The 18,916-nt window shown below is 50.0% G+C and overlaps 8 protein-coding genes across 8 annotated transcripts; 4 read left to right on the top strand and 4 right to left on the bottom strand.

The window, feature by feature from the left end:
- Nucleotides 1-346: 346 nt before the first annotated feature.
- On the bottom strand, nt 347-898 carry FIBRA_01554 (uncharacterized protein; the record flags this gene model as incomplete). The annotated part of the gene is made up of 3 exons (XM_012323429.1): nt 347-415; nt 475-724; nt 786-898. The coding sequence occupies 3 exons, from the start codon at nt 896-898 to the stop codon at nt 347-349; spliced, it is 432 nt and encodes a 143-aa protein (XP_012178819.1).
- A 1,830-nt stretch (nt 899-2,728) lies between these two features.
- FIBRA_01553 (uncharacterized protein) lies at nt 2,729-4,752 on the top strand (the record flags this gene model as incomplete). The annotated part of the gene is made up of 6 exons (XM_012323428.1): nt 2,729-2,773; nt 2,833-3,111; nt 3,167-3,395; nt 3,448-3,798; nt 3,846-4,225; nt 4,285-4,752. 6 exons carry the CDS (start codon nt 2,729-2,731, stop codon nt 4,750-4,752), a joined length of 1,752 nt encoding a protein of 583 aa, XP_012178818.1.
- Nucleotides 4,753-5,276: 524 nt separating this feature from the next.
- On the top strand, nt 5,277-7,165 carry FIBRA_01552 (uncharacterized protein; the record flags this gene model as incomplete). Its single annotated transcript, XM_012323427.1, has 6 exons — nt 5,277-5,345; nt 5,393-5,511; nt 5,751-5,951; nt 6,000-6,671; nt 6,737-7,079; nt 7,130-7,165. The coding sequence occupies 6 exons, from the start codon at nt 5,277-5,279 to the stop codon at nt 7,163-7,165; spliced, it is 1,440 nt and encodes a 479-aa protein (XP_012178817.1).
- Nucleotides 7,166-7,458: 293 nt separating this feature from the next.
- On the bottom strand, nt 7,459-8,282 carry FIBRA_01551 (uncharacterized protein; the record flags this gene model as incomplete). Its single annotated transcript, XM_012323426.1, has 4 exons — nt 7,459-7,548; nt 7,604-8,014; nt 8,069-8,190; nt 8,243-8,282. 4 exons carry the CDS (start codon nt 8,280-8,282, stop codon nt 7,459-7,461), a joined length of 663 nt encoding a protein of 220 aa, XP_012178816.1.
- A 252-nt stretch (nt 8,283-8,534) lies between these two features.
- FIBRA_01550 (uncharacterized protein) lies at nt 8,535-9,229 on the top strand (the record flags this gene model as incomplete). Its single annotated transcript, XM_012323425.1, has 5 exons — nt 8,535-8,558; nt 8,610-8,669; nt 8,720-8,969; nt 9,020-9,072; nt 9,128-9,229. 5 exons carry the CDS (start codon nt 8,535-8,537, stop codon nt 9,227-9,229), a joined length of 489 nt encoding a protein of 162 aa, XP_012178815.1.
- A 1,760-nt stretch (nt 9,230-10,989) lies between these two features.
- On the bottom strand, nt 10,990-12,167 carry FIBRA_01549 (uncharacterized protein; the record flags this gene model as incomplete). Its single annotated transcript, XM_012323424.1, has 6 exons — nt 10,990-11,372; nt 11,424-11,435; nt 11,486-11,841; nt 11,887-11,956; nt 12,009-12,044; nt 12,095-12,167. 6 exons carry the CDS (start codon nt 12,165-12,167, stop codon nt 10,990-10,992), a joined length of 930 nt encoding a protein of 309 aa, XP_012178814.1.
- Nucleotides 12,168-14,012: 1,845 nt separating this feature from the next.
- On the bottom strand, nt 14,013-15,674 carry FIBRA_01548 (uncharacterized protein; the record flags this gene model as incomplete). Its single annotated transcript, XM_012323423.1, has 10 exons — nt 14,013-14,143; nt 14,196-14,250; nt 14,313-14,565; nt 14,626-14,640; nt 14,694-14,819; nt 14,870-14,970; nt 15,026-15,097; nt 15,159-15,253; nt 15,308-15,598; nt 15,656-15,674. 10 exons carry the CDS (start codon nt 15,672-15,674, stop codon nt 14,013-14,015), a joined length of 1,158 nt encoding a protein of 385 aa, XP_012178813.1.
- A 563-nt stretch (nt 15,675-16,237) lies between these two features.
- FIBRA_01547 (uncharacterized protein) lies at nt 16,238-17,110 on the top strand (the record flags this gene model as incomplete). The annotated part of the gene is made up of 4 exons (XM_012323422.1): nt 16,238-16,375; nt 16,439-16,503; nt 16,569-16,618; nt 16,674-17,110. 4 exons carry the CDS (start codon nt 16,238-16,240, stop codon nt 17,108-17,110), a joined length of 690 nt encoding a protein of 229 aa, XP_012178812.1.
- Nucleotides 17,111-18,916: the final 1,806 nt, after the last annotated feature.

Here is an 18,916-nt window from a genome sequence, read left to right as displayed (position 1 = left end):
CTCATCACTCAATGGACGTAGGAAACATGCACTGCATCCGTTCACTTTCTTCGAATTTGAACTAGGAGGGGTGTCTCCGCAAGGCTGCCCGAGACGCATCTTCGACACGTCTAGATACGAGACCAGAAATACACATGAACTGGCAATAGGCTGGCTTGATGCTCGCGGATCTCGTGCGCTTCCGAATTTTGTACTTGTTGTCAGGTTGACCTGGCGGACTCGACTCAACAAGTGTTTCGCATGGCTCAAAAACTCCGACGTCAAACCTGCTAGGAAAGCAGATATCATGTATATTGTACAGTAGGCCAGAGCCTCTCCTTTCTCGCAGACCTCCTTCCCTTGGCCTCTATGCATGCATTGCGCTCAGTACGAGGTGCACAGATTCTTCAGACATCCTAACTCTCATGTCACTCATCTAAACAGTAATTTGAATGAGTACGTTCGTCATCCAGTGCATGTATACAACCATCATACCTTGACATCCCCAGTCACCGTCTGCTTCTTACGCAGTGATGCCCACTGTGCTACACCGGGATTCAGTTCGGGGAGAGGTTCATGTTTCCCTTCTTTCTCAGCGGGTTCGATCGGGTACCAGTAGACCTCCTGCAATGTGGTCGGTAATTTCTTGGAACCGCCGAAGGTGGCGAGGTAAGTGACTACAACTGAATGCTCGTTCTTCTCGAGGACGACACAGTGGCGAACGACTGGTTCACCCTTCTTGATCCTAGCCAAATCCCAGCATTCGTTAGGACTAGAATTTCTGCACATTGATGGATGATACGCACTTCTTTGCTGTCCCACTGGTCGCCTTGGGGTTTGCCATATCTGCCCTATCTATATGGATGGAGGCGTAGATGAGATCGCCCACGACAAGTTTGGAGACCTCAACTTCAGACATTTCTTCGATGGATATGCGAATGGTGAGATTGTTGATACCTAGGCCACTGGACTCTGTCTCTTTTATACCCTGAGCGAGTTATCTCATTATTATCACTATCACAGGTAGTTCTTGACGAGACAATGGGGATTGGTCACCGGGCCTTGCCAAGTCTGGAGCAATACAGTTACTCATCTAGACCGGAAATGCAGCAGGGACAACAGATCAGATTACTGTGCACGAATGGAATTGGATTGCTAGACGCAACGACTACTTCTCGGCTGGTTGCCTTCCATGGTTCTATATAATTGAAACAAATTATTGCATGAATGTGTGTACAGCCTGCCGTGGGTTGAATTGCAGAAGCCAATATCTGATCTGTGCAGATGTCTCCAGGGTATGGCCTGAGATGTAGGGAACATCCTATACTTTGTTGCCTCTGCGCTCCATGGGCGGCGTTCAGGAGGCGCAGGTCCCCTTCCGTCGGTATCCAGAGTGCGACGGTTCAATCAACATGTGTGCGTTGCATTCTCTTCCCTCCGACCTCGTCTGCGCCGCGACAATGATGCAGCCCAGAGCCAAACTATACTGGTATATAGAACATGACGTTGATTGTGAACAACATCCCAAATTTTGTAACGTCTGCGCTCCTTGTGCGGATGCAGCAGACGCAGGCCCCTCCCGTCGGTCCTCGGAGTACAATGATTGAAATTCCATGCGGGCGTTACCTTCTCTTCCCTCCGACCTCGGCGGCGGTGCAAGAATGGCACAGTTCAAAGCTGAGCCATACACAGACGCAGGTCCGTCCCATCTGTATACAGAGCGCGATGAAATTGCAATTACATGTCAGCCTCATCTCTTCCCTTTAAGTCAGTCACTGACCAGGGATTCAGCTTTCACTAGTTGGTGGTGTAAAATGTTATAAGCGCGTTTATACCGCTTCATACCATCGGTAACTATTAGGTGGCATTATTCGAATTACTGGTGAAGTTCGTCGGACCTCGTCTCCGTCATGGAAATATAGCAGAGAGGGACGGAGCGGCAATCGAATGAGCCGAGTCATTGATTGTAACCTGGGGTTTGCCAGGAGCCGAGCGGAGAGCCTGCCTAATGCCGATCACGAATCATCGGACATGACCATCTTATGCGCACACAAGTACGGAAGCTGGATGCCTCAGCTTGCAGAAGTCATCTGATGAGGAGCCCATCGCGGTGTGATGCATCAAGGACAATGCTAGGCTCTTGTAAGGCTTGAAATTGCCCTCGTGAAGGGCATGTCTTGGATAGGTATATTGGGGGCGTTCAGAATAGATTGCTCCATGGAACAAAACGTATCTATCTTCTAGCCTAGTCCCATCATCATTAGCTTCTCCATTTAATCAGCATTTCGTACACGCCCCGCGCCCCGACTGAACCATGGGGTTGATGTAGACGACGACCGCATTACACCCAAAGGTCATTCTTCAGGGCTACCTGAAGGCTAAGGGAGGCTAAGCTTGATGTGTACCATAAATTAGCCATACACAATCCGGAAAATGGAAAGCGTCACGGTCACGCTAACAACTCTCGATCGGAGTAGGCATGATCAGAGCTGAGCCGTTCGACGATTTTAAGTTTGAGGAGTGCGATTCAGGCTCAGCTCAGACCTACAGAATACAGTCCATGTCATGCCAATGGCAGGAGCGACTCCGAATCCGCGCTCGAATGCTCTGTTTACCGGAGACTATATAATATTCTGGACCAGTACCTGGCTCTTGGCGTAATCCCCCACCGACCTCGTTGCTCCTTGTTGTCCGAGTCGTTCAGTGTCGAATACTTGGGATTGCACTACGTTCTTGCAGCTAAGTTTATATGGTCTCCCTCCAATTGTCCAATGTCCTTGGTGTTGGCACCTATGTGAGCGCTTGATGGCTTTGATGAGACAATTCTTACTCAAACAAGATTTTACCATGTAGGGAATGGTGCTGCGTGGACTGGAGACGAAGACGGGCACACACGTCGCAGTCAAAAAATCCCGCGTCTCAACACGAGTAAAGCGAAGCCTTCTGAAGTACGAAGCCCAAATATTGCATCTCCTCAGAGGGCATCCTGCTATCCCAGCGGTCCATGCGTACGGCAGGTTTCCGCATTTTGAGTACCTCGCTATGGAGCTCGGTGGCGAGAGCATCAAGACGCTATCTCCAACCCCAAGCGGGACGCAGCTCAGGACTGTCGTCCTGCTCGCGAAACAACTGGTAATGGCTGCATCGCTGTCATGTAGTCCGCAGTTTGAATTGAACCCCTCCATAGATATCCGCCCTTGAACATATTCACTCTCACGGAATCCTTCATCGAGATATTAAGCGAGACCACATATTGACATCTCTCAGCGACCCCTGTCAAGTCATCCTTGTCGATTTCGGGATATCATGCCCGCAAAATGTTTTGCCGGATCGTAAACGGTATGACCCTGAGGCTGACCGCAAGCACATCGTTGGTACGCTCAAGTGGGCAAGCTTGAACGCTCATCGTGGATTTAGTCAGTTACATTTACTTGGTTTACCCGGCCATCTAATGTCTTATTTTGAAAGATCTCTCTTGGCGCGACGACCTTGAATCGCTAGCATATGTATTCTTATTCCTCTTACGCGGAAATTTACCGTGGCAGGAATTTGGGGAGTCCGGAACGCTGATAGGTGACACAGCGCAGACACGGATTATTAAATCCAGCTGGACAGGCAGTCAGTTGGCAGCTGGACACCCGTCTGTGTTTGGACAAATCTTGGACGATTCGAGAGCAATGGGATTTGAACAGATGCCGGATTATGCTCGATACATGAGACAGCTTGATGAGTTGTATCACTCGTGCGGATTCAGCGACGCCGACAAGTCATTCGATTGGTCCCCTGCCCCGTCTGTACCCGCGGCTGTTCTAGCTAAATGTACGCGCTCTCGCATCCACTTCGAACGTGTCTCACTAGTCGTTCAGTTCCTGATAGAAAATTCGAGAGGACCACGACTTCCACCCCACAGCTCATCCCCGGTCAGCTAGTTTCAGCCCGCTTATTAGCTGGGCCCACAATACTTGGAATTGTGCCCAAGGACGAGCTCTGGGGTATCGAGGAATGTCACCAGAAGACAGCGCACTGCAAGTGGCGACCCGCTATCGTTCTAGAAGCCGCCGCAGACGATGATGGCCATCAGAGCATCAAGCTAGCCGCTCTCGTGCGCAATGCGGCCTTAGGTGGAGACTCCTCAGTTTCAATTAAAACTGAGAGCATTAAAGGCGTCGTTCCGTGGTCTTCGAGTCAGGATATGCACTGCTATGTATATCCTGCGGCCATATCGTGCATAGTTGGTGCTGTCGAGGTCTGACTTTTCGCAATGTTATCTGATCGTCAAAATGCTCATCTTTACTGTCCCACCAGGGAGATGTGAAGTACAGAGTTCAGGAGGACGTCCTGTCCACACTCCAAGATTCGTTCGCTGCTTCCAAAAAGGACCATCTCAGCACGGAAGACCGCAGTATTCTCGAAAACATTGAAGAGAACGACGACACTAACCCTCTTCTCGTGCACATCAAGGCTCTCCATCCCGACGACCCAGTCGACTGGACCTCTTCACGGGCTTGGCTCGACGAGATCGCATACATTCACAAAGAGCGCGCAGCTGACAACGGGTACCCGTGGCCAGGCTCGACGGACGATGACGATGAGGAGGAGGAGGAGGAATATTCGAACAGTTATTATGCGGCTGATATCGCGGATTGGGATAATAGGCAGCAGGAGAGAGATAGGACGTTGACACTTGCTGGGCTGGAAGGTAATCTAGCGGAGATGGAGGTAGACATACCGGTTATAAAAGAGGTCGTTGGGCACCTGTACTCGGGAAACTGATTATATTACAACAGCTAGATGATGGAGTATCCACCAGGCCTAAATGACCTGTGTTAGCACTTCCAGAGTCCGTACGAACTGCGAGTGTACGTCGATAGCTTCTTAACAAGGTACTGCAATCTTGAATAGTGATATATTTGATATCACTCGTCCAATTTTTAGACCACAGGAAGTCGCTTCAAAGTTTGAAATCACGTACTTGTTTAGCGATCCACACATTGCGATGACTTCCTCACTACACTGGACCTCGAGTCGTATGAATATTCTAAAGTTGAGAAATCCATCATCATGCCTTGCGAAAGCTTCCAAGTTTTTGCTTGAGGACGAAGCATGGCAGGACAAAGTGGAAAGAAACCTGTGCCAGTCTGTTCCATGGCAGTCTCGAGCGCAAACTTTGGCGAGTTGCTTGACGCCCGACCAACTGCCGCCGTCCACGCGCCTGCGTTTGCTGACACCCAACTATCATCAACTGAGTCACAACCACCCCCTACCTATTCGCAAATTAGAGAAAGACGTCGGAGACGATGGCGGATCCCACCAAGGCAGAAACTGAGCAGGTGTTCAAGGTGCTGAAGGCGCAAAAGGGAAACAAGGTGTGTTGCTCCCACATCGCCCGCGTGTCCGGACTGAGGTCGTGTAGATGTGTTTTGATTGTCAAGCCCGCAATCCAACATGGTCCAGCGTGACTTATGGCATCTATATCTGTCTAGAATGCTCAAGTGTACATCGTAATATGGGAGTGCACATCAGCTTTGTTCGGTAAGTATCACGCTTCGATCCGCATGGCGTGTTTGTTATCCTTAATTCAACCGACGGTGGCGTTTCCGTAAATGACAATTGTCGGGTTATTGAAAGGTCAGACAGTGTGACTCGTCTCACTGCTGGCGTAGTCATTGCATACGAAAATGCACCTCGAAGTTTTCGTGCCATGCTGCGATCATGACTGCACTGCTTTAGTGATACACTCATCTTGCGATGCTAATTCACGATTTTGACAGATCGACAAACCTCGACAGCTGGCAGCTGAATCAACTCAGGACAATGAAGGTCGGGGGAAACACTTCCGCCAGAGAGTTTTTCACGAAACACGGAGGATCCATCGTACTGGGAGATCCAGACACCAAGAAGAAGTATTCAAGCCGAGTTGCAGAGTTGTACAAAGAAGAGCTCGCCAAACGTGTCAAAGAGGATGCTGTAAAGTGAGTGCTGGAACGTACCATCCACATGATTTTCTCACCGGTTACCAGATTCCCCACCCGGGTGGTCGTCGAGGGAATGGGCGACCTAACCCTCTCCCCGGGTTCGCAAGGCGGGGATGACGATGACTTTTTCTCGTCGTGGAACAAGCCCGCGACGCCCAAGTCGCCTGCTTTTATCTCGTCGAAACCGGCACCACCCGTGCTGGGTCGCTCCCTCAGTACGTCCGCATCCAGTGACAGCCCGCCTACAACACCGCGTACGGCTAGCTCGTCGTCTTTCCGCTCCACTTCTTCTAACGGCGGCGCACGACCTGCCTCCAAGCTTGGCGCTTCTCGCCTGACCTCCTCGTCGAGTAGCATCACCGCCACTGCCTCTGCGGGCTCTGCTCCAAAGAAGTCCAAGCTCGGCGGTCTGGGTGCAAAGAAGGCTGCAGCGCCCCTGGACTTTGCTGAGGCGGAGCGGCGTGCAGCGGAAGAGGCTGAGCGAGTGAGACAGCTGGGATATGACCGGGAACGGGAGAAAGCGGAAGAGGAGGCGAAAGCAAAGGAGGTGGAGGCTACGACTCCGATGAGTGCGAGGCCAATCATGAGCGCGAAGGTCGTCCCCAACACCCCGGTGAGCGCTGGGCCAAAGGGAAATGCCCAGGACATGGAGCGGCTGGGCATGGGTATGAAGCGACTCGGATTTGGCGCTGTGCCTGCTGCGAGCACATCAAAGCCGTACGTCGTCGCGTGGACCGCATTATGGCTACTATGCTGATAACCTTGCTCTTGTCGATTTGTAGTGCCGTGGAAGCAGATGCTCCGACATTTGCGCGCGAGAAGTTCGGGAAGCAGAAGGCGATCTCGTCGGATATGTACTTTGGGCGGAATGCATATGATCCCGCTGCAGTCAACGAGGCGCAGACGCGGCTGCAGTCTTTCCAGGGTGCACAGTCTATATCGTCAAATCAGTACTTCGGGCGTGAAGAAGAGGAGGAAATGGGCATCGGTCCGTCTGAGGGAGGGATGCTAGGCGATGGTACTTTGTCCGGTTTGGAGAACGCTGCGAAGGACGCGATCTCGCGGGTGCTCGCTAACCCGGATGTACAGAATGTGGGGGAGAGTATTAGAACTGGCGCACTCAAGGTACATTCTGTCGTTGGTTACTCGTGCTTTAATGCTCATTTTCTTCTCAGTTATCCGATTACCTGGCCCAAATGTCTGAGCGTTGACGGGTGGACGATGAATTTGAATATACGGGTCTGATGAGGTATCTTACTATACGACTGTAGGTTGTGATTCAAATTGGACTTCGACATTGGGTATTATGCGATGACTGTTCAGAGTCTTGGGGAAATGGTGATTTGGTCTCCTGGAATGGTGAGTACTTCAAGATTCAACTTGATGAGAATGCTTTTCAACGCATGAGAAGATCGAGTGGAACATGTAAGACCAGCCTCGAAATAGGAATTCTGCCCAAGAGAAAGCGATTGCAAAAGAAAAGTCCGCCTTATCCGTATGTACATCATGACTTCAATAGCTCTTCTACCACTCTATCGTCCCCAATCTGTGCCACATTTGCGCCGCGGTAATTGAGCCGTCTTAACACATCGATCTGCAGAGAGTGGGTCCAGTCGTGAGGATGCGCCGGGATACGGGAATTTACTTACAACCTTGCTCTTTTCAAAGCCCAAGTCTGCAAATTGCTCAACATGGGCCTTATTCAGTCCCGCCAGGGCGATTGGGTCTCGCACGGTACCCGCCTTCCCCTTCATATTCTCTGGTAATGGTCCACCTGCGTGTTCATAAGTCCAGTATCGCGCTGTCTCCTCGAAGCTGCTCTTGCTTGTCATATAATGTTTTGCCACCTCTGCGTCCTGCGGGTCTCGCGGTTCTGGTGAGCAAAGGAGGGATTGCAGCGAGATGAGTGTAGATTTGAGCGTGAGGACGGGACTCCATGCGTCCTTCAGGATGTCGAGACAGATCGCGCCGGATGCCGATGAAACATTCGGATGGTAGATTTTCGTGATAAACTTCATCTTCACGGGCTGGAAAGGATATGAATCGGGGATTATGATATCCTGACCAGTGGCTGCATTAAAAGTGGCTGATCAGCGAACAGACGGTCCACGTACCACTTGAAAGTGACCACCCTCATAGGGTGTTCCTTCCGGACCCTTGAATTCACCTATCAGATGAAACGGCGAATTGTCCACGAGCTCAATATTGACACTGGACGATTTGTCGTTCTTGCAGTCTGTATTTTACATGAATCTGGTCTGCGTGGCCATTTGTCTGGGTCTACGCACCTGCAATTTCTTTGTTCACGCGGCGGAGACGAGCGTCCATATTTTCAGTAATATGCACGCTCGGAGAAGTGTTTGTAGAAGCCGAAGAGGGTGTGGTCCTAAGACAGGTTGGAGGTTCTGGGAGATTTCGAGTCCTGCATGAGGTCCGCTCGGGTCGAAGATCTTAGATCCAAGTCACGGAGATCACGTGGATACTCTAAATAGTAAGTGCGTAATACTTAGGCGCCATACTATCCCCCGGCGTCTTCATTTGCAGCAGCTTGTCTGAGGGCTTGTATGCCGTTCGACCGCCATGATCAGATTTATTCTTGTCCAGGTCAGTCAAAAACAAAACAAACGTCTCAAATATGCATTTAATATCTTCCAGAACCGACAAGGAAAGACTAGATTGTCTAAGTGGTATGTTCCGTATGACGATGACGAGAAGGTGAGCTTACCCTAACGCCATGGCTGCGTTTTGTGCTAATGAAACGGCAGGTTCGGCTGAGAGGAGAGGTTCATCGACTAGTCGCGCCGCGCGACCAGAAGTATCAGTCGAATTTTGTTGAGGTGCGCCCCATTCGGCTGCTAAAGACAGTCGTCAGCTCTAAAGATGCGATTATCAAGTTCAGGAACCACAAACTTGTATACCGACGTTATGCGGGGTTATTCTTCTGCGTGTGTGTGGATGCGGATGACAACGAACTTGCGTATCTCGAAGCTATTCATCTGTTTGTCGAAGTGCTAGGTTCGTCTGTCGTCATACCCTACCTTTGTTGTGTAAACTCATGCCTGTAGACTCGTTCTTCGATAACGTCTGCGAGCTTGATCTTGTTTTCAACTTCTACAAGGTATTTTGAGCACGCAGATGTAAACTGTATCATAACATTGCTCACGTCACACTAGGTATATGCTATCCTTGACGAAGTCTTCCTCGCCGGAGAGATTGAGGAAACCAGCAAAGAAGTTGTCCTATCAAGGCTGGAAGCACTAGAGAAGCTGGAATAGGTCCACATTTACGGTGTCCAATCTAGTGGATCAGCTATTGTTACTGGTGCACTTCCTAGTATGTGCGTGCGCGCTGCCACTTCCTCTTGCAATAGTCCGCGAGTGGAAGGTCGGATTATAACATCGCGTTGTATTCTGCAGTTGGGGTCAGGCTGCATCTTAGCTGGAGTCGTCGAAGAGCGCACAGGCGGACTTTGGATATCCATCCTGCTCGTATTGGGGCTTCCCCACTTGGTGTACCGGTAGAACATCGTACAATGCACTTTCCATCGTGCACCTATCCGTTTGCATAATGTCGAGCCATCGCTAGATTATTCCAAGGTACGTTGATTTTGAGCGACTTGTACTATTCTCCCGGTTTTCGAGCCTTCGCGTCCGGCGATTCCCATACGTGGGCAAATACATTCTGCATCCGAATGTCCGATCGTATGTTTTCATTCGATTATGCCCCCATGGCAGAAGCCATTGGAGCTTATTATGTTACATCAACAGCTTGCAGAATCTTGTCACAAATGAATGACATCCAAAACCCAGTCATTCCCTTAATCGGATGTTGTAGATGGGCTAAATGCCTGCTAGTGAAGTTTGCTGCTTCAGCTGCCGCCACTATACGCTTAATATAAGAGGAGCCGACGACATCACTCCATGTTGGAAGGGGATCCTATGGAGAGGCGCCCGTCCTTGCTCTGGCGACATCCTAGTTTGCCATTATGGAAAAGAGACATGCACTACAGTGAGTACTTCTATTAGATGCATATGATCTGGATTGGCTTTGCGGCTCTGATGTTCAAATTACTTCCTGTAATGAGAGGAGCGGAGAGGAAGTAAGATATCTCTGCGCCGTGTTGATGAGATTGATCGCTGTCAACAGGCTGTAACACCCAAAGGTGGACCGCGTGCAGGAACTCTACTCAGCATATTTTTGTATAGAAAGTGTATTCCGGCGATGATTCGAATTCTTGACATCACTGCTATTTTTTTCACACGGGGTTCATTTTCGTTCCTTGCAACGAGGCCAAGATTATCACGAAGGTGAGCACAATCCATCAACAAGTCATCTCCCCTGCTAATGGATCGATAACCCTGCATAGTCGGGAGTAACGTGGATTGGCGGTTTCGATGTCCTGGCCACTTCGCTCATGTGTTGCTTGCCGCGCTAGAATGGAAAATGGAACTAGGTTGCAGCTAATATCCAGGACACGAGGTTTGGGGACTCAAACCGTATCAATACCCGTCTCCTCTCCACTGCCCTCACCGTCAGCAACAATATCTCGTAGTCCCTTTCCGAATTATATCAACTATGCCATCTGCCATCGGTGAACAGCCCAAAACTCATCAGTCTCTAATCATTGAAAACCTCTATTGCTGTGGGGCCGTTTCACTTCCTCGCGACCATTTTGAGTTGTTCTATGGCAAAAATGATAATGTTAAGTAAGTCCGAGGACCCATAGTTGATTCGATTTGCAAGTTGATCTCGCGTAAGGCAAATTGACCTACAGATACATCTGAAGAAGCTCTGAGTCTCCTGATCAAGCCGTGCGAACAGCAGCACTCAACTCTTCGCACACCATAGTGAACCAGAAGTTCCGTGCACTTACATTTGCGGGAGACCGTGCTACTTCAATTAGTTAGTTGACAAAGAACGAGGACGCGGTACCCTATGTATTCGGTCGAGGTAAAGGTATTGCGTGCAATAACGCAGACTAGTAGTGCATATATTCATACACCAATAGTACAGAATAAATACAATAATAAGCGATCTACACTCGACAGTTGTCTAGGTTAAATATCAGTATATCTTCCGCGCCGATCTTTACGAGGTCGTCCATGGCGTCCGCAATTCTATTCTTCTCTACCATACTACTGACTGCAACCCACGCCTCGTCTTCTAGGGGACTGATTGTGGGCGCACGTCGTCCGGGGGTGATGCTAGTCGCATCGTGCAATCTTGCACGGGGGATATTATATTCGCAGACAACGTATTTCCCTGCCGCAATGACACCCGCAATGCGGCTTGTAATGAGCTGGATGAGCGGCTCTAATGTGACGTGCTTGGGGATACTGGATTTGATGAGGACAGCCTCTGATTGAAGAAGGGTCGCAATGGCGTGTAAGCCTGCTGCACGCATTGTATCTCCGGACTCTGCAAAGAGAATCAGCAGACATGCAAAATGGCATGCAATCAAGTACGTACCTACGAGGTCGACTATACGAGCGAGTCAGAATTGAGCGGACACTGGAGTTCAGACAACGCACCAATCCCGTCCGCAAGCCCCAAGGCACATGCGGCCTCCACACTGCCTCCAACATACTCAATTTTTGTCTTTTGCCCTCCGCTAATGTTCAGCTGCTCATCGATCTTGTTGAAATATTCTCCAGAAAGCACTTCGAAGCTGGTGACGACTCGCTTTCCAGCAAGCTCCTCGACGGTCTTGATAGGACCAGCCTCGGGGACCTGCACCTGGAGTGCGCACTTCCCAAAGTTCAACTTCAGGACCTCCGTGATGTGCTCTTGCATTCGCGCTTCAAGGATCACGTCCTGGCCGGTGATGCCCAGGTCAACATTTCCCTTGCCGACGAATGATGGGATATCTGAGGCGGGGAGGAACACCCTGTTGCCGATCAGCGAATGTCATGAAATCGGACAAAATACACACAGTGCAATGGGGTGGTTCTTCACCAGGCAAACGTCTAGTCTGTGGTGTCTCCGAAATTGTATGTCGGCACCTGGAGCGATGTCAGCCTTTCGCGCGCATAGCCGTCTCTTGAACGCATTCACCTGCCAGGAGCTCTAGACACTTTTCGTGAAGCCGCCCTGCAACAGCATTAGACACTCCTGCCCACGAAAGCTGTGATAGACTGCACCTTTCTTCGGAATTGCGAACAAAAGACGGCCGTCGAGAGATTCAGCGTCTGTATGCATCTCAGCGCGTGGCATAAGAAACACACAAGAAACGCACTCATCCTGTGTGCTTTTGTGGGGTGATAAGCAAGGGACTGTTTGAGTGAGCCAGACGGCAAGCACTGTTGTCTGATCCGAGATCAAGACAGCCGCTGATTATTATAGTTCGGCGCAAGTTTGGCGAGCGTTGCGGTTGCGGTAAAACTATAAATGTACGCTGGATCTGTATGCTGTACAAGGGTCTCGCCGAAAGGATGAAAGGACCACTTGAATACAGAAAAAGCCCACCTCTCGCAGAGAAGAGAATTTCATCACCTTGACTCGATCGACGCGGTCACGTGGTCCTAATCTAGTAGAAACACCATCGCGCAGAATCCCTCAGTGGATTCATGTTTATCGGAGAGCGCTGAAAACTCTCGGAGGCGATATCAAGGACGTTATTAATAATTTCAGTGCGGTGCAGTTGCTTCCCAAAGGCAAAATTCCACTGCCCGGTAGCCATGCCAACGACACTCAGTCATGTATTGTGACGGCCCGTATCGAGAACAAAGGCAAATCGAATCGAATAAATAAAGATACAGAGAAGGGGAACCGTAACTGGCGTTAGCTCGACGAGGGAAAGAGCAGGTCGCGCGAGTCCTAGAGGCTACAACTACAGTAAGCGCTGACCCACGAAGACACGGGGCGAGGTCCGTAACAAGTAACAGAGGCCTTCGGAAACGCGGAACTCGACCATAATGTAACGGCCCTATCGTTAGATGTATGCTTATACAACACTGGGCGCAACACATCAAGAGGAACGCAACTCGAAATAGCCGACAATGAAAGGATGCTCCGAGCTGCAAGGTATATTCAAGGCGCGCAGTGCCGGACCTCATGATTACAAAAGTCGGCTATTACTAACCGGGCCCGACGTGACAGAGAAACAAAGACTTAATTAGGTGCTAAATGGGTCCCTGTGGATCCAGTGAATTCCACGACCAAGTCCCGCGTGATGCACGATATACATCCAGTAGAACCCATTCAGCAGTATAAGTAGTCATGACTCATACCCAGCGGAACCGCACCTGGGGTCCCAAGTACAGCTGTAAACGACGCTAGGCTTGCGAACTTCGTGGCGGCACTCAGATGGCGACACCGGGTTTGCGGCCACCAAGAAATTTATCCGACGGGCCGTGCGAGATAAACTACCCAACAAGATCGCTGGGCAGAAGTTGACAGTCTCATGAGGAGTTGTGCCACTAACACTTCCGGGCGTTCATCGCCGTACATGGATCCTCGGGGCTGTGCGACGGTTACAGAGCGTAGAAATCGTGTGGTGCACCGATTTTTGGGCGTCAGACGTGGAGGCGACGGCATTTGGGTACTCACAGTTCGATGACAATGTGCAGTCCGACTGCAATGTTTGCGTTACGAATTGAAATACTTCAGCGGCTCGAGTACAATGGTATCGTCTAGGCGGCCGTTTCCAGCTACCAAATTCCTATTCCTTGTATGAGCTGCAAGATGCTTCTATGATGTACCGAGCCATTCCGGCACTGCGCTGTCAAAAGAGAACCCATGGCGATTGCAGCATCAGCTGCAAAACGTCAGTGAAAAGGACCAGTCAACAAAGTGACGCAAATCGCTGTCACGCACCGCCTACTTGAATCCACGTAACAAACTCTGACGAACTACAACCAAGAGGTTCCAATTCGTATACGCATACGCCAATTGTATACACAACGACAGTAGTACACGGAAGACAATCTCAGGCTCAGCACATCCCACCATGCCCAAAGCACTCCGTTATACACAAGAAGCCTACCTATCCCCAAATTGTGCTCAGCCCCAACCTCAACAGCTTCAGGACAATTCAGCATCAGGACCACTGGGGATCTATTAGTACGGATAGTCATCGAAAATATCAAACGAGAGGTTGTAGGCCTTAGACGGGTTCACCACGCGCTGAGGCGGGTGTGCTGTCGCTTTCTTCTCCAAGATACGAAACAGGTTGTCCGGAAGCGGGTACACTAACAAAATGCTGATCAGCTCCTGGAGCTTCGCGCACATCGAATTACCCACCGTGATAGTTCTCCTCAACACGGGAGGGTGTAACACTCTTGGGCAATACAACCGTCTGTCGTAGGTACGGACATTAGCGAATAGCGGATTAAGATGGGAGGAAGACTCGACACTCACTCCGCGCTGGACGTGCCAGGAAATTATCACCTGTGCAGGTGTGATCCCCAACTCCCGCGCGATCTCGCGCACCTCTGGAATGGCGAGTGTGTCCTTCACCTGCGTGTTGCTCCCGAGCGGAGAGTATGCTTCGAGAAGAATGCCGTGCTCCTTGGACCACTCAAGCAACTCGGGCTGGGGGTTCCAGTAGTTCAGCTCCACCTGATTGACTGCAGGCTGATACTTAAGCGGGTTTGCGGTGAGGTTCTTCACCCTGAACGTGAAATACAACAGTTAGCTCTCCGTCATTTTGTAGAAATACACGCCAACTGACCGCGGAATGTTGAAGCTACAAAGTTGTCGTGAGTGGGGTAGAATGTACATGTATGCGCGAGATCTTACTTGCTGATACCGATGTTGCGAACCTTGCCTTTGTCTACCATCTCCTCCAGCTTCTTCCACGTCGGATATGGGTCTGCGGTAAGGGCCTCGTCCAACTCTGTACTGTCCTTCTTGAAGGCGATCGGCCTTCGCGATGTGTATAAGATACAGTGCCGCACGGAAAGAGTCAGACTCACCAATGAATGATATACAAATCAAGATAATCCGTGCCGAGGTTATTGAGGGTGTCGTCTAGAGCGGATTCGACGTCCTCTGGAGCATGGAAGCTATTCCAAAGCTTGAGGAAAAGTTTAGAACGCCTTTAAACGAACCACCGGCACAAACTTGATTACCTTAGATGTAAGCCAAAGTTCCTCTCGGGGGACTCCGCTGTTTTTTATTGCCTGCCCTACTTCAGCCTCGTTCTGTGATGGCGAGACTCAGTCACGAACGAGGGGGAAGTGATATATGAATCGTAGTGCTTACCGCATATCTCCATGCACCATCGATATGTTTATAACCGCTCTTGAGTGCAGCCTCCACCGCCTGGCCTACCTCTCCTTTGCTGGCCTGCCAAACACCTGATCAACTACTTCAACAGGAGATGGGTATTGGAAGAAATCGATTCACTGTACCGAGTGCAACGGCAGGAATCTGGTCACCCGATGGGAGCGTGTAGTGTGTCGGAAGTGTGGTTATAACTCCTGTATCACAAATGTTGTCGCAGGTACAGTAACGCCGGGGATGATGGAGATAAGACACTCGACAGAGAATATACTTGGCAGAGTAGCCAAAAGCATAATACACGAACAGGTAAGCAGGTAAAAGTCGTGTGCAGAAAAATTTCAGGAAGCTAAAAGCGGCCTTGCGACGGTGGTGTTCAGTCGCAGTAGCGCGTACGCTAACGCTATTTAGAGGCAATATCTCTGCCGAGTCTAGGTAAGCAAAAGATTTGGCTAGCCGTGGCTGCTGGATCGACTTACCTTTTTCTGCTACACCCATTTTACCAGTAGCACGGTTCAGGACCTTGACGACGAGAGAGATAGTCCTGCGGTGCAGTTGGGACTCGGAGCCTAGCGCGGTCGAAGCCAATGGTCTTCAGATAAGCTTGAGATAAGAGCTTTTGGCATATTATCTTATCGTCGATGTGGATCTTCGCTGTATAAACTCTTTGCAAGTACTATTCCTACAATCGGAATCCAAGAAACTTGCATATGTCATGTTTTTTGAGCTTGAAACGTTCGTCGAGGTTTCGAGGTAGAGATTGTGCGGGCGGCCATATTCAAAAATAAAACTCAGCAGGGTGTACATATAATATATTCATTTCAATAAGTTGACAATAAGTAAGGGTGGTAGCGATAACATAGTATGTAGTGCTTAGCAACGACTATTGAGAAATTACCAATCATAATGTTATTTTGAGCCTGTGCCCACGCCGTAGCAACTTGCAGGTCTCCCCTTGTGTCATGCTGTCGCCACCAAGTCAACAAAAGCAAACACGTTCCTTACCATCTCCCTCCGTCAGCCTCAGCCTGCGCTCCCCGCCGTCTGCTTGAATGATCACCATGTTTAAACACATCGCTACCTCTCTTCTCTTCTCTCTCGCTGCACTCGCCCAAGACATTGTGTACACACCCATACACAATGCGACCACGATATATGGCACATGGAGCTCAGGTAGTGGTGGTGTGAAAACGGGACCCGTACGTCGTCAGCTTGGCCCTAGACCATCTTACGGTCACTTACTGTGCGTGAAAATGCGTTAGGGCTTTGCAAACCCCGCAGATCGAACATTCACATATCCGAATACGACTGGGATATCGTATTCATTGTAAGTGATCAGTATCGGGCTTAGTAGTTGACAATCACCAAGCAAACATTCTTGTGCTTGTGCAGTACGGAGGATGGATTCTATGAAATTGCGCGATACCGGTATACGAGCAATGGTCAGTCAAGTCAAATGGAGCATATGTCCTTTTTCTAATGGCGCGCTTATCTCAGGCTCACATCCACTGTGCATAACGGGTGTCATGAACTGGTGTCATGGAACATACCAGTTAATGCCCAACGGTTCCATCATTATGTCTCCTTTCGGTGACGGATTTCAGCAGATCCAAGACGCTTGCGCAGCGGTATCCAAGTTCATTGAAACGTACAACGACACCGAATACTACACGGCGTGGACCATTTTCCAAGATCCCGTACTTGGGTACCAGCTCATTTTGGACCAGTATGACGGCACGCCTCTTGCACAGCAAAACCTTGTCACCACATCGCCCGACATGCTTCCCACGCAGAATCTTTTCAACGTCACTAAAACCGCGAGCTCGGATCTCGCGGTCAGCGCAGGCACGCGAACACTGGAATGGAGTTTTTCCAGTATTGCTGGACTCACCACTGCCGTGGTCGCTGCAGGCATGGCGTCGTTTGCCCTATAATTGACTGTCCTCGAAATGTAGCGGATTTCGATGACAGAATAGACGATATAGCGCCCTCATCGTCCTACTGATCTTCCCCATTTCCTTTGATTTCCGCTGTTGTCATGCGTTACGCTTGCATTTTATTCCACTTTCCACATTCATCGATGGACCTTACGCACTATCTTCCTCTTCCCGCTTTGCCTGCGTGCGGGGCGGATACATCCTCGACCTTATGATACCCGTCGATCGTCTCCCTACCCCGTACGCTCTTTTGATTTGGACATGACAGATTTTGATGTGGACGGTAGGGTTGCATACGGTCGTATAATAGATGCCAGACTAAGACGAAGTCCTGTACGTTGTACGTTCGCGTGTGTTGATCCTTTTATGGCTGTAACAACACGCGCGAAGTGTCAAGATCTGGTAGGTGACGCCACCCCGCCAGCGCTACTGAACGGGCCTCTGAGAGTCGCCAAGTTCCAACAACATGTATGCCTTGAGACTTGGATTGCCCTGGAATCTTGAGACTAATGGATGAATCGCTTCGCTTATCAAACTCCAGACTCTAGACTTCAGTCGGCTCCTTCGCGCATTCGCCTTGGATGCGCCTATCTAGCTTTGAGCACATATGAGGAAACTGGGACCGTTCGTCTTCCCAACCGTGATCCTAGAAGTGAGTCCCAGCACCAGTACTACACAACTGCGAGTGTATACCTGGCAACGAATGATATATTCTCTGCCCCTATAGTTCAACTTCGTTGCCTAGTTCACTCCAAAATTTTGGAATATTACTGCTTTGATGGACTTCGGCAGCTCATATCTGACAATGGGAGCAGTGTAACAATGGCGCAGGTCCATGCAATCCTCAGATACCACAGCCATCACCATCGCCAAGTAAGTAGTAAGCCCCAGTGCTAATCACTGCCTAACACCGATGTATAACCATGCTCGCGGCTTAGGTTCACTCACAAAAGCCTGCATCTTGCGTAACCTCCCAGGATTGTTGAACAAAGTTCTGCTCTTAACAAACCTCTTTGAATGTATTCAATTATTGGTAGTTTCAATCACTCAAGCCGGGCTCGCGTCCGCTCTCAGCGGAGGCGCTGCGCGCGCATGCCGTGGGTCCGTTACTCTTGCTCGTGTCCAAATTTCCTAGGCGTGCGACGAGACCCACGTCAACAACGAGTTCAGGTGGAGTTTACTCACTTGACCAGCGGCGTGACACCTTCCGGTGCTCTGATTTTACTTGTATGAGCTGTAGAGGGCATCATAGATGATGTAGCACTTCCGGTCCATTCCACTACTCAATGCTATTAGTTAGCGGTACGACCCTATTTTCTCACTGTGAGTGATGATGGGCCGCCCCAATCCAACAGATAATCGCCTCACACTCGTCTGCAGGCTTCATCTGGACCGCAACTCCCTCAGCTATGTGCAACGCCAACTTCTTCAAGCGCCGCTTTCATGATTTTGCTACTCTCGACCTTTCTATACTCGACTCGGGGTTGTCGGAGATTCCATCAGCGCTAGCAGAAACAGTATTCAGCCTTGGCGGCTCCGAGAGTTCGGCACGAAGAGAAGACCTTCCATTTATTGGGGTGGAAATTTGCAACAAGAGTCAAGTTAAATTCTGTCGCAGCGTGGACACTCCCAGACTGACTGGTCTGGAGTAGCCTGTTCTGCTTCATGTATACCCATGCATGCATGCTTCATGCGGACAGCACTGGCGCGTGGTTAAGGTTTTATTCATTCAAGAGATACCAGCGGACTTGGTGCGGTGGATACTAGTGGCCACAATCGCAATAATGCGACGTGCATACGATA

This window comes from Fibroporia radiculosa (assembly GCF_000313525.1).
Source record: "Fibroporia radiculosa TFFH 294 genomic supercontigs, scaffold698, whole genome shotgun sequence".
NCBI classification, from domain to species: domain Eukaryota; kingdom Fungi; phylum Basidiomycota; class Agaricomycetes; order Polyporales; family Fibroporiaceae; genus Fibroporia; species Fibroporia radiculosa.
The sequence above is the reverse complement of the archived record's forward strand: the minus strand, read 5'-3'. Positions and strand labels throughout refer to the sequence as shown.